Raw genomic sequence first — 14,593 nt, 5'->3', positions numbered from 1 at the left:
CTGGACAGTGAATAAGGAAGACTGTAGAAGAATTCATGCCTTTGAGTTACGGTGTTGGAGGAGAATATTGAAAGTTCCATGGGCTGCCAAAAGAACTAATAGATCCGTTTTGGAAGAAGTGCAGCCAGAGTGCTCCTTAGAGGCCAAGATGGCCAATCTTCATCTCTCATACTTTGGACATATTGTCAGGAGGGACCAGATGCTGGAGAAGGATATTGTATTTGGTAAGGTGGAGGGTCAGAGAAAAAGAGGAAGACCCCCAATGAGATGGATTGGCCAAGTGGCTGCATTGATGGACTCAAACGTGGCAACAGTAGTGAGGTTGGCTCAGGATCGGGCAGTGTTTCATTCTGCTGTGCATAAGGTCGCTATGGTTCGGTACTGACTCGATGGCACCTAACAACAACAACAACAACAACTTTCCTGGCCTATTCCTCACCAATGTTGCTATTGGTAAATGTCATTGAGTCAGGTCCAATTCACAGTGACCCTGCATAGGGTTTCTAAGGAGTGGTTGGTGGGTTTGAACTACTGACTTTGTGCTTAGCAGTCCAGTACTTATCCTATTTCTCACAAGTAGACTTTTTGTTTTCTTAAAATTTCTTCCTAACCAGCCCCATGATCATCCTGTGTCTGTCAGAAAATCTATCAAGATTTTCTTTGGAACCCCCAAAACAGTCACCATAATCACCTGAGTTGACCTCTCTGTCTTGAATTCATCTTTCAGGTCTTTCCTCAAAGACTAAGTTTCCTTAAAAAGCTGGATCCATCTAAAAACAAATGTTCTATGTGGGCAGCATTTCCGTAAACTCATTGCAAAGCTTTTTGAGTTTTGTTAAAAATGTGATGTTAACCTTGACTTCAAATTTGTTATTTTCCATGGCACCAAAAATATCGAGTTTTTTTAAGTCACCCTAATGAGGCTAAGATAAGTGCATTACTGAGAGAACTTATCTGCAGCCACCCACTGATTACAGACATGCTCAAACTCATTTGGAATAAACCTGTGGGTGTGTGAACTAGAACCCTTGTAGCAACGTTTTTTGACTTACCCTGGTATAATCTTATACTTCAGTAGGTGAGTCTAGATGGTGAACAAATAATGACAACACAAGGCAGCATGTGGGAAATACTGCTGTGAGTTAAAGTGCTAGACTCTAAAGTCGGTTTGAACCACAAGGTTGGTGGTTCAAGGTCACCAGCCACTCCTTGAAAACCCTATACAGGGTAGCTATGGGTCAGAATTGACTTTGATGGCACATAACAACAACAACAACTATGTAAGTGGTATTAAGTACCTGGGCTGTGTTGTCCTGTAGAACTTCCTGTAATGATGGAAATTTTATGGCTCTTCACTGTCTGGTAAGCAGTCAGTATCCACAAGTGCTATTGAGTACTTGAAATGAAACGAATGTGACTGAGAAACTACATTCTTAATTTAATTTAAATCAATTTAACTTTAAATAGCCAAATAAGGCTAGTGGTTCATGCACTGGGCAGTACAGATCTAGAGGTTCAGAAAAAGTTCAAAGTATTTTCAATGAGATCTTAAAGATATACTAACCATCTATTCCATGTAGAAGGAGCTCAGATAGCATACTGGTTGTGAGTCGGGATGCTAACCTCAAGGTCAGCAGTTTAAAGTTACTAGCTGTTCTGTGAGACAACGATGAGGCTTTCTGCTCCTGTAAAGATTGACAGCCTTGGAAACTCTATACAGGGCCGCTATGAGTCGGAACTGACTCCATAGCACATAACCACCACCAACCAACCATTCCATGTAGGCATTAGGTTATGTACTTTATATACTTTATCCTGAATCTTCACAACATCCCTCCTGCCAAATAGCTTGACTATGCCCATTTCACATATGAATGAGGAAATGAAAGCTTGCTGAAATTAACTTTCTTGCTAGATCACAAAAAAGAAAAAGGTAGGGCCAATATTTCACACTCAGTTCTAACTTCAAGCCCTTTTCCCTCTACCTTCAGGACTTCATATAGCTTCAGAAGACTTAATAAAGTAGACAGAATATGAGCAGAGCTTTGAGGGACAACTAGACAGGATGCATGCATAGTGGGAGAAGAGGAATAGAAAGAAGGGCACGAACAAAGTTCTGGAGTCAAAGAACAAGAAGATTTCATTTTGTTGAACAAGAAGGGGTTCCTGGTGTGGTGCTGCAGGATCCACACTGGACCGTTAACCACAAGGTTGGCGGTTCAAGCTCACCAGCTGTTCCTCGGAAACCCTATACAGGGTCACTATGAATCGAAACCAGCTCAACAGCATTTAGCAACAACAACAAAGGGTCTTGAACCCTGGTGGTGCTGTGGGGTAAATGCTGGGCTGCTAACCCATCCAGGGACTCCTCTGTAGAAAGGCCTGGTAACCTACATCTGAAAGGTCTCAGTCTTGAAAATGCTCTGGAGCACAGTTCTACTTGGAAAGACATGAATGGTAACTGACTATGTGGAAATGGTTTGATTTGGTTTGAAAGGACCTTGGGGGACTGGGGAAGCTGATCTGTATATCTGTAGGTAAGGGTCAATTTTTTAAAGAGTTTGAATGGTAAGCTAAAATCTTTATATTTCCTAGGAAATGGCAACTAGCTGAACCGTTTGGATGAAGAATAGTGTTCAAGATCAAGAGCTAATTGAAAGAAGTGATTTAAGGACCGAGCAGTGAGAATGGAAGAAAGAGATTCAGATGTAGGTTCAGTTGGGTAGAAGGCTATCACATGATAGTAAGAATGGAAAGGAAGAAAGAGAATTGAGAAGTGTTAGGAAGGAAGCAGTTGTAGCAGAAGATGCCAACTGGTGGTTTTTGGGCTACATTTGGTCAATAAGTATGTATTTTGGGCCCATATTTAATTTTTTTGTTTTTAGTTGTCAATTTCTTTTCAGATTAAGAGATTTTAAGTAAATATATAGATTTATAGCTTCTCTTGGAAATAAAAAAGATGAAACTTGCCAACTCTGAGTTCACATTCAATTTGACATCAATTAACTAGAAAGAACTGAGTATTCACATTCCTGTTTGGATGGGTAAGATTTCTCCAGTTTTTGATAGTCCTTGCTCGCTTCTGTGTTCTATATCTGACCTATTTTCAGGTGCAGGTCACCTTTTTGGCCCCTAATTTACAAGCACAATAAGGGAACAATGTTAAGACTGAAATGACTAAAATAAATGGTCCTTTTGCATTATTTTCATTAGATAAAATCTACATATTCATAATTGATTCTTTTAAAACTAGGATTAATGCTATCATTTTATGTCAGCTTTCTCATATACTGTTCAAACAATGTTATAATTACATAATATTAGGTCAATCTATCTCCTCCCAGTCAAAAACAATTGCAATATGGAATAGAACAGAAAGATCATATCTGATCAGTAATAAAGGCCTGCTTGATAACTTCAGAGAGCATGTACATTAAAATTTAGATCCCATGGAAGCGATGGAATGCTGCCATTACAACTTCCAAATGAGTTTTCTTTTGTAAATTGTTACACACAAGACTGTTCCATGGGGGAAGTTCATCCCCGTTTCTGTTATTAAATTTACGGAGCCTATTGATGGATACGAGCAAACTAGGGTTAGCCTTGACTTTCAATATTAAAGTTTCAAATTCCATTAAAGGTACTGCTCGGACACTTAGCTGTGAAAAAGTCAGAATCTTAAAGATTTAAAAGGTCATATTTAATAAGCTGTATGAGCGGCACTGTTTCTTTATCTTTTTACTTCTGAAATCTTTCGCTTCATCTTATTCTTCTAGACTGCAAAACTAATCTATATGGAACACAGTGGCTCCATAAGGTAAGAACTGGGCTGTGAACTACAAGGTCAGTGGCTTGAGCCCATAAATTACTCTGTGATAGACAGATGAGGTTTTCTGCTTCTGCAAAGATTTAAAGCCTTAGAAACCCTAAAACAGGGTCGCTGGGAGTCAGAACATTCAATCTTAATCTAGGGGAACTAAGACAATGATTCATGTTACTGTTTTTAGGTGCTTTCGAGTCCGTTTTGACTCAGTGACTCAGTGCTTCTGAGGCTGTAGACCTTTACAGGATTGGAAAGCCTCATCTTTCTCCTAACAAGGATTGATATTGTTGTTGTTGTTGAGTGCCTCTGCGTCAGTTCCAACTCATAGGATCCTGTACAGGGTTTCCCAGGAGCAGCTGGTGAGCTTGAACTGCCAATCTGTGGTTCAAACTGATTTTGCAGTCCAGCGCATTAACCCTCAGCGCCACACCAGGACTTCAACAGGGATCCATTGTTATGTGCCGTGGAGTCGGTTCCAACTCATAGCAACCCTGTACAGGGTTTCCAAGGCTGTAAATCTTTCGGGAGCAGAAAGCCTCATCTTTCTCCCATGGAACAGCTGGTAGTTTCGAACTGCTGACCATGAGATTAGCAGCCTGATTCGTAACCACTAATCCATAGTAGCCTATAGTTGAGTGTCTGTTATTGTTATAATGTTGTTGTTGCTGTTGTTAAGTGCTGTCGAGTTGATTCCAACTCATAGTGACCGTGTATTAAGTTTCCGAGGAGTGACTGATGAGTTTGAACCACCAATCTTGTGGTTCACACTGACTTTGCAGTCCAGCCCATTAACCCGCAGTGCCACACCAGGACTTTTGTAAGCTGATGTGGTTATCCTCCATTTTCATATTGCACAGATTTTTGTAGAATGACCTAGTCTTTGGAATTTCACCATGTCATTAAATGAAGAGTGGGTGTAATCGTAGTACGCAGTTCTACTGCTCTTTTCAAGCTGACTATTATGCATTATATTTATGTTGTTGTTGTTAGGTGCCATCTAGTCAGTTCTGACTCATAATGACCCTGTGCATACCAAAACGAAACACTGCCTGGTCCTGTGCAAACCACTCAATTGTTGCTACACCTGAGCCATTGCTGCTGCCACTATGCCAATCCATCTTGTTGGGGGTCTTCTTCTTTTTCTCTGACCTTCCACTTTATCAAACATATATCCTTCTCAGGGACTGGTCCCTTCTGATAACAGGTTCGAAGTAGGAGAGACAAAGTCTGGCCGTTCTGGCTTCCAATGAGCATTCTGTCTGTACTCCTTCCAACACAGATTGGTTTGTTCTTGTAGCAGTCCATAGTACTTTTAATCTCCTCCAACACCAAACTCAAATGCCTCAATTCTTCTCTGGTCTTCCTTATTCACTGTCACATGCATATGAGGTTATTTAAAAGCCATGGTTTGGGTCAGACATGTCTTCGTCCCCAAGCTGACATCTTTGCTCTTGAACACTCTAAAGAGGCCATGTGCAGCAAATTTGCTTAATGTAGTATGTCGCTTGATTTCTTGATTGCTCGTCTGTCGGTTTGTTGTAGTGGTGGCTTGCGTGTTGCTGTGATTCTGGAAGCTATGCCATGGGTATTTTAAATAGCAGCAGGGTCACCCATGGTAGACGAATTTTAGCTGAGCTTCCAGACAAAGATAGACTAGGGAGGAGAGATGGACTACTTTTGAATATTTAGTCACTGAAAATCTTATGAATAGCAGTGGGATACTGTCAGCACCAGAATATTATATTCATACTACTTTAAAAACAATCTAAATTGTATAAAGCAGTCATAATTTTTGCACATCTTCTTAATATTAATGAACTCCTGATTGGCACTGTTGGATCAACACTGGACTGCGAAGCACAAGGTCGACAGTTCAAATTCACCAGCGGCTCCTAGGAAACCCTATACAGGGTTGCTATGACTTCATAGCATTTAATAACAACAATGAAGAAACAATAGATCATGTGTTTAGGGCTATAGGCTCCAGAGCTAGATTAAGGGTTGACATTTTTGCTAGCTGTAGGCTGTAGGCAAGTTGCTTATGTGTGGGGAGCCTCAGCCCAACTCCTGTGAAACTGAGAGCTATCGTTGACACCTGAATCTGTAATTCTCAGGATCCCCTTCCCTAACTCCTACATTGCTGCTGCTGTTTTTGTTGTTGTTAAGTACCCTCAAGTTGGTTCCAACTCATAGCTACGCTCTGTAGGGTTTCTGAGGAGTGAGTGACTGGTGGGTTTGAACTTCCCACCTTGCAGTTAGCACTGCAGGCACCACACCAGGACTCCAACTCCTACATTCGGTGTGATTATAGTTTCTCATTGCACTCTCTACTTTAACCTTCTCCATACGTGTCACAGTTACATTGTTCTTTCTAGTAATGTCTGTCTTCATTACAGTGTAAACTTTAACAAAGTAGGGAGTATATCCACTTAGTTCACAATCATTGTTGTTGTTAAGTGCCGTCGAGTTGGTTCCGACCCATAGCAATCCTGTATAAGAGCAGTTGGTGAGCTTAAACCGCCAACCTTGTGATTCAAACCGACTTTGCAGTCCAGTGCATTAACCTACAGCACCACACCAGGACTCCCAATTACTGCAGTTAAAAAGACATCAAATAGCCTCAGTAAACCTTTTTTGAATGAATGAATGAATGAATGAAAAGATTATGGTGTCTCGCGGTCTCATGGTAGGGTAAGCACTGGACCATAAGATTTGTTTGAACTGCAAGGTCAGTACTTCAAACCCACCAGTCATTTCTGGGAAACCTTATACAGGGTTGCTATGAGTTGGAACCAACTCAGTGGAACTTAACAACTTAATCTCCTTGACATTTCTTGTGTTGGATAGCAATGTCTTTATATCCCATTATAAGAATAAAATGAGGATATATTTGAGGTTCATTAGCTACTGCATTATTTCTGACAAGTCCAAAAATAAAAAGGTTAGCTTTAAAATAAAAACTGGCTTACTGAACTGATAAACTCAACTTAACTGACAAACTAAATTTAGTCAAACTTGTTAGCAGACCTCTGCTCTTTAGAAATGTTTCTCTCAACCAGTGTGAAAATCATGTTGGAACAGATTCATTTTCCTTCCTAAATGAGAGTGGGCTTCACAGTGACTACTAGAATACCATATTCCAGGGTACACTCATGGGGGTGTGCTAGCGTCCTGGGTGGGAGCCTCAGCAGACTCAAAGTAGAGAAGGGCAGCTCCAAGCTGTGATTTCTGACTTTTACAACTCTGCAGGCATGTTGAAATACCTTCAAAAATCGCAAGACTTCAAGGGTGCTAGAAGTGTTGCGAAATCAAAGAAGCAAGTTAGGATTCCTTCTTTTGGCTGTAAAATGACTACAATCCAGTGGAAAGACTTTTTATTTATGAGGAGGTCCTCCTTTCTAGTTACTAGTAGAAGAACTGTATGTTTCATTTTTAAACCTCTGCCTTCTTTATAGAATATTTTGTTTTGGCAACTCAAGAAGCTAGATTATGGGATAGAAATGTGTTCCAATTTCCCATGTGTAGATGCAAGAATTTCCTTTGGGAATATGAGCCAAAGTTAAGGGAATGTACTTTAAATGTTGAAAAAATTTCACACTTATATAATCCTTTCTTGCCATCTTCAAAAGTATGGGTGTTTTAGAAATCCAAGCGCTGTATGTGACAATTTAAGGAAGAATGAAGATAGTTTATTTGAAGCAAATTCAACAGTGAAGACTTGGCATAGAAATTAAAAGCTGGGAAGTGAATCTATAGCTTATTTAAATATGTGTTTTTCAAGCATACCTGGGTTTGCGGCCTAGATTCACCACTTACTAAGCAAGTGACTGTGGTCATTTTGTTGTTGCTGTTAAGTGCTGTTGAGTCGGTTCTGACTTATAGCAACCCTGTATAGGGTTACTGAGGAGAGGCTGGTGGGTTTGAACAACCCATCTTGTGGTTGGCAGTTCAGGGCTTATCTTACAGAATCACATCAAATTTAGGTGTATGCAAATAATACACTCTAGCTTAGCGTTGAATGTATAGGTTGTGTTAACTACCTGGATTCTAATGCTACAGGTATCACCTGTTATTTGGGTTGTTGTTGTTAAGTGCCATCAAGTTGGTTTTGACTCATAGCGACCCTGTATAGGGTTTTCAAGGAGTGGCTGGTACGTTTGAACCGCAAACCTTTCAGCTCAAACTGACCTTGCAGTCCATCCAGCACATTATCCTGCAGCACCAATGTCAGGACTTCATATTATTTGGGTAACCCTGGGCAAGTCTCTAAACTGCTCTCTGCCCCAGTTTCCTCATTTGTAAAAGAAAGTACTGCCTAAAAGTTGTGGTCCCCAATGAGTAAATGTATGGCACGTTTTAAGAATAGTGCCTGGCTTATAAAAAGTACTGAAAGTTTTAGCTACCATTGTCATCATTCATTTACCCAATTTGTTCTTCTAAATTTTTAACTTGTTTAAATTCTCTGGAATTTTAAATATTTCTTAATGATAGGAAACAAGTGACATTATAAATATACAAAGGATTAATGTGAAAATTAAGAATCATGTTTCTATAAGGAAGTAACCTACTGTCATCATACCCTAGTAGGGTAGCACACTTATTGCAGCAATAACCTAGAAGAAGCTGGGATGAATCTAACTAATGAATTATTTAGATCACTTTCCAGACATACTATTAATCTCCCATTTCTCCTTCATATTCTCCTTACCCCAAGGAAACTAGAGGGGAAATTTATTTCTACCTATTCTTAGAGTAGGTGGTTAGTTTCTTCTAAATCAGGCAGGGCTCACCTTAGATTTCTTAATAAGAGTTCACTGAGTGTCACAGAATTAAAGCCATACTCTCGGTATACATCTTTCTAAAGATGAACACAAAGTTTACAACTGTTCAATAAACAAATTAACAGTGTGCCAGAACTCTATCACTGAGTTGTAAATTTTTACTTCAGTTTACAAGTGGTATTTCCAGTATTAAGTTACTCAATTTTATAGGAAAGTCCTTTGTGAAGAAAACACATGTTCTGCTACTCAAATTTTATGAAGGGCTTGAACCACTTGGTGAAGTTTAAAATAGCGCGCCCTAGTACCCGTTTTTCTCATTAGCTTCATTATCGTGGCATCATCCAAACACCTGAGATAGACAACCAATGGTCACATGCATAGTATTATGCTTGCAAACCAAGTCCCAAGTGTGCACAGTACAATTGGCCTTTACTGCTATCAACCCTGGGCCAATCTTTCCATTGTATAACCAGTGCCTCTCATCCAGATCGTGAATTTTCCCACACTGAGATTCCTTTTTCCCAGTTTTCCTACTGCTTTTCCCCCTCAGTTTTCAAGTATTTCTGTCCTGGAGGCCAAATGCTAACATGGAGAAGACAAGAGCAAACAAAAATCAACAGGATAGAGTGCTCTCAGCAGGCTAGCCTAGCCACTCACAAGTCTATGTCCCCATTCAACTTACAAGCACTTGACTATTCAACTAGACTAGGCAGCGCCTGTAGAGCTCTCCAAACAACCAATAAACGTACTTCTCCCCAGCTTAGCTGGCGCGCTCCTGGCTTCTCTCGCCCTCTGCGCACAGTCCCAGAGAACCGCTAAGAGTTCTCTCTCCCCCGGCCAACCGTCCGCCAGACACTTTCTGAGCTATAAAGACAGACGGGGGATGGGTGTCTCACCTCCATCGTCCTCCTCTAGGGAATTCATGCAGGGAAAGTAGCCGGCCAGCGCCTCGAAGGAGGCGGAGAGGCTGCTTCGGCTCTGGGAGCGCTGTATGGAGCGGCCCGCAGCGCCGCCACCCCCTGAGCTCTGCCGGCCCATCTTGGATGTGTACCCGCTTTTTCCGCGGTACAAGATTCGAGGCGTCTTGGCGGCTAGAGAGCGGCGACCGCTGCGCTTCGGGGACCGGGATGGCGCCTGCCTCCCTGACGCGGTGCCAGAACCTCCACTTTACTAGGGAGGGGGTGCCGAGGTGACAGAGGGGAAGACGTGGCAGCTGCTCACGGTGAACGTCTGAGATCTCGTCCAGGAGGTAGTAGAGGCTCAGGAAGCTGGAGCAGCTAGAGTCTCGCCTCCCTCCCCACTCTGGGAGATGCTGCTGATGCTGTGGTCCCCACCAATCAGCAGCCGGAGGGGGAGGTAGTGCAGCGGCACCTCGGTGAGGTTAGCAGTTCCCAGGCGCAAGCCTCAGGTTCTAGGCAACTCTGATCTGGAGTGGCTCTTCCTTGTGGTTAAGGCCAGCGAATGGTGACTAATTAGATGCAGTATATGAGACATCTTAGATAGGTAATATCACACGGACATTTTTGGCGGTCACTTTCCCTTTCATCAGTTTTACTTACAATTTGTTGCATTGCTAAAGCATATACGGGAAGGAAATATTAAAATTTTCTTCAAATCACACATCAAAGAACCCTTAATTTTTTAACAGATTGCACGAAATTTTAGAATTAAAGCTTTCTCTTACGTTCTTAAAAAGATAAAGAGGTAAAGGAGATTTAAAAATAAAAACAAATCAACATTCTGAAATCACAAACACTGAAAAAAAATTATGATGCCAATCAATTTTGCTTTAGTTCTAGAATTTAAAAAAATGGTTTATTTTCTCTAAATTAATTAATCTGCTCTCCATTTTTGTTAAGAACATCAAACACTGCAAAGCCTCACATCTAAATAAACAAAAGCATCCTCTTAACAGAAATGTGGGAGCAACACAGACAAACTATAAACAAAACAGTTAAAAGTAAAATAATATCATAGTCTGCAAACTGCAAATCTCTTAGAACATATAGTAATTTTAAATTCCATTTCATTAGAATCAGAAGATTGCCACTTAATCTCTCAGTTTCCTCATCAAAATAAATTTCAAAAAAGAATGCAAGAGGTGGAAAGGCCTTAGAGTAACACTGATTCCAGTCTTGGTCAGGACACATGATTGATGGGGACAGGGACATACAAGAGGGAAATTTAAAAGTGTTTTGTAAAATGTATATTATACTATTTGAAATCATTTCTTTCCATTCAATAAATATTTCCTGAATATGATGTAAGTGTAAGTTCTTTGCTATATGTACATTGGGGGATTAAAATGCTGATCCAGTTAATAATGAAGTAGCTCCTAGTAGATGCAAGGTACTTTTGCTTAGGATATGTTGTTGTTAAGTGTCATGGAGTCAGTCCTGACTCATAGCAACCCTGGAAAGGGTTTCCAAGGAGAAGGTAGTGAGGTTGAACTACCAACGTGTGCTTCAGACTGATCCAGTGCTTTAACCTACAGCACCACTAGTGATCAAACACCTAAAAATCCCTGCTCTCACAGAGCTTACATTCTAGAGGGAAAGAGTGACATAGCAAATCAGTACATTAGCTTGTGTTCAAAAACAGGTAAGTATAAATAAAATATAGTGTATGGAAGCAGTCTGCATTTTACAATAATATTGTGAGTGGGTCTCATTTAAGCTAAAATTTGAATAAATAGAGACAGTCAGCCTTTCAGATACTCCAATTGATAAAAGTGGAAATTTTATGTGCATCTTATCAAATCACTTCTTTTTGGAGAATATAAACTTGGACATTAAGTGAGATTTTTCAATTTAACAAAATCACTGAATTTTAGAAATGGAAAGGGTTTTATTGTAAGTCATATAAGTTTTAAAAAACTATTATGTTTTTATCAGTACTTAAAATAATACTTAAAATTCCTTTGGGGAAGTGGTGGCAGAACAAACAACAGAAATGAATAAGGATAATTAAACCATTGTAATAAAAACATATAAGCTAGAAATATATGCTATATATTTGCATATTTATTCCAAACCAACTCTTGAAATCCTAATTTTTTATTATATAAAGTAACTTTTTATTCAAGTTACAAGAGCTGAACTCCATAAAGCCAACAATGTTATACTGACTTCAAAAGGCTGAAAGGCATGAGATATTACCCAATTTCCCCTGAATATGAAATCCAAAACAAGAGGGGGCTTCAAAAAGTTCATGGAAACATTTCATTATCTTTTAATTCCATTTCCCACAAACTTTTTGAGGCCCCTTCATATATTCATGAAACATAATGTAGATGTATTTTAAGCTTTTGCGACTTCAGTTTTCAAAAGCACTTTTGGTTTTTACTCATCAGATTTATAAAATCTGCTTTTCCTTTATAATAGAAAGTATCCATGGAAGTATGAAAATTTATTGATTAGGCTAAACAAATAATAGCAGTAAGGCATAACTGAAGAATGAAGGGGAAAAAAAAATTCTAAAGACCAAAGTCATAAGTCATAAAAGCAGATAGCTAGACAATAAGGGGAAAGAATAAATATTTGCACTCTAATGTTAATTCTGGACCTTTCTGTATAATAATGATGATGATGATAGTTAAGAAACAGCATGTCTTCACATGCATTGCCTCATATAAACTTTATTAACTGTATGAGGTAGTTACTCATTTCCATTTTGCAGATGAATAAATTAATACATAAAACTACAGGTAAGACAGTATTCTAAGTACTTGGGTACAATAGTGAACAAAATGGACAAAAATCCCCACCTTCATGGTGCTTACATACTAAGGGAATAATAGTTAACACTTATTATTAGCAGCCATTTTGTTACTGTTGTTAAGTGCTATCGAATCGGTTCTGACCCATAGCTGGGGAGCTTGAACCATTAACCTTGCAGTTCAAATGGCTTTGCAGTCTGACACATTAACCCACAGAGCCACACCAGGACTCCTTAGTAGCCATAGTGGCTCTATATACAACAGAATGAAACACTGCCTGGTCCTACGCCATCCTGATAATCGTTGCCCACTCTTACAGTCACTGTGACAAACCATTTTGCTGAGGGTCTTCCTCTTTTTTACTGACCCTCTATGTTACCAAGAAACTAACATTTAAATTCCATTTACTATATGACAGGCCTTTTGCTAAGCAACTTTACATACCACCAAATCAACTTACTTTATCACACAATCCAATGAAGGAGACATTATCATACTCATTTTGTAGATGAGAAAATTGAGGCAAAGTGAGGATAGTTCTCTGTTCCAAGGTCACACAGGTTAATAAGAAATAAAAACAGATTCAAACCCAGGAAATCTGGGGCACAGTGCGCTACAGGAATTTGTTCAATTAGCTAAACCAGGGTTTAAACCCAGGCTTTTATACTCCAGAATCTATGCCCTGAACTACTGGGGGTCACTGCTTAAGAAGATCTACTCACACCGACATTAGGCAAAAGAACAGTCCACAGAACCATGTTGTCACCTTGTAGGAACATTCAGCATATTTTATCATATGACTTCTGTTTTATGATATGACCTCTTTATGTAATTTCTCATTTAGGTATAGTCAGGAACCCAAAATTCTTATCTGGATGTCTGGAAGAAGTTTTAGGAGTCAGCGTATGGGTGTGAATTCAAGCAGGATATAAAAACTGTACTCTCACAAAATTTTCAATTCATTAGTATTTTGTCATCCCTGATGGTATATTTCCAAAAATGAAATGGAGTCAATGATAGCAAACATATAGGATAAATCATTTCAAAATTTACAAAAAGAGTATTCACCCCTTCTAAGCCATCCATGCAAGTCCTGGTGTGGTGCTGTAGGATAATCACAAGGCTGTTGATTGCAATGTTGGTGGTTCAAATATACCAGCCCTCCTTGGAAACCCTATAGAGGGTCACTGTGAGTTGGAACGGACTCGATAGCACCTAACAATGACAACGTACCTGCTACACAAGTTTTGTACGCCATCTATACAAGTTTTAAAATATTCATGTAACGTACCATTTTTAAGGAGAAAACAAAGGTCTTCATATGAAAAAAAAAGGGACCACTTTATTTTGTTGATAAAATTAAGGATGATCCAATGGTAAGTTAAATATCTATAAATAGACTACAAAGATTGTATCTAGAGAAACTTACTTAGAACCAGGGAAATGGGAAGTGCATGAAATAATATTATTTTTCAATCATTCAGATAGTCCCATTCTAACTATAATGGTCTTCACAATTTCCTTCCTTTCCTCATTCAGAAATTTATTGAGAACTACATGCCAGATTTTTCTAGTATTTGCAGGTAAAATATGCATATGCACAAATCATGGGTTTGGCCTCCAAGGAGCTAAAATCTGGTTGGGCGGGGGCAGGGGGCATGACAGATATGAAAAGCACACAAATGCAGCATACAGTAATTTTACACAAATGACATGGGTTACATGGAGTTTGCAAACTGAAGAAGCCCATCGTGCAGTAGTTTCCTGCGTGCACTATGATCACTGTACATGTGTGTGTGACAGTGATGATCAGGGCCTAGCTCACTGATTTGCTGCTAAGGACACTGTTTTAATGAAATAAATTCTGATAAAGGAGCTACTTACTATCAGTGGTCATGCTCCAACTCTTATTTTGTTGTACTTAAAAAAAAAAAAAGATTTAAAAATTAAAACTGCAAATGCCAGCTTTTATGTGATAGATAAGAATGAATGAATTGGTAACTATTACTGTGGATTGTAACAATTGATAACTATTACTGTCTAAGCATTATCTGTGGCTGTGTGATTTGTGAGAAATCCAGTAGTATAGTAAGGAATAGATTAGTGACAGGTTCTAGGCACTCTGATGACAAAATAGGAAATGACCAGTTCTCTTTAGATGGGTCAAAGAAGGCTTTCCAGATAAAGGGATATCTGAATAGGTATCTCGAAGGATGAGTTTGGTAGGCAGAAAATGTTATTGTTAAGTGCCTTTGAGTCAGTTCTGACTCA

General features: G+C 39.4%; 1 protein-coding gene across 5 annotated transcripts in view; it reads right to left on the bottom strand.

Moving 5' to 3' along the window:
- Positions 1-14,593, bottom strand: part of RIMS2 (regulating synaptic membrane exocytosis 2) — a 738,459-nt gene that overhangs the window by 31,933 nt on the left and 691,933 nt on the right. For 2 of the 5 annotated variants that reach the window (XM_006830630.1, XM_006830631.1), the window contains exon 1: positions 9,501-9,642. The exons of the other annotated variants lie outside the window; for them this stretch is intronic. In XM_006830630.1, the coding sequence (XP_006830693.1) occupies positions 9,501-9,642 (142 nt within the window). Of the gene's footprint in view, positions 1-9,500; positions 9,643-14,593 lie in introns of those variants that run through there. 5 annotated transcript variants of the gene reach the window in all.

The sequence above is a fragment of the Chrysochloris asiatica genome, unplaced genomic scaffold (genome assembly GCF_000296735.1).
Source record: "Chrysochloris asiatica unplaced genomic scaffold, ChrAsi1.0 scaffold00001, whole genome shotgun sequence".
NCBI classification, from domain to species: domain Eukaryota; kingdom Metazoa; phylum Chordata; class Mammalia; order Afrosoricida; family Chrysochloridae; genus Chrysochloris; species Chrysochloris asiatica.
The sequence above is the reverse complement of the archived record's forward strand: the minus strand, read 5'-3'. Positions and strand labels throughout refer to the sequence as shown.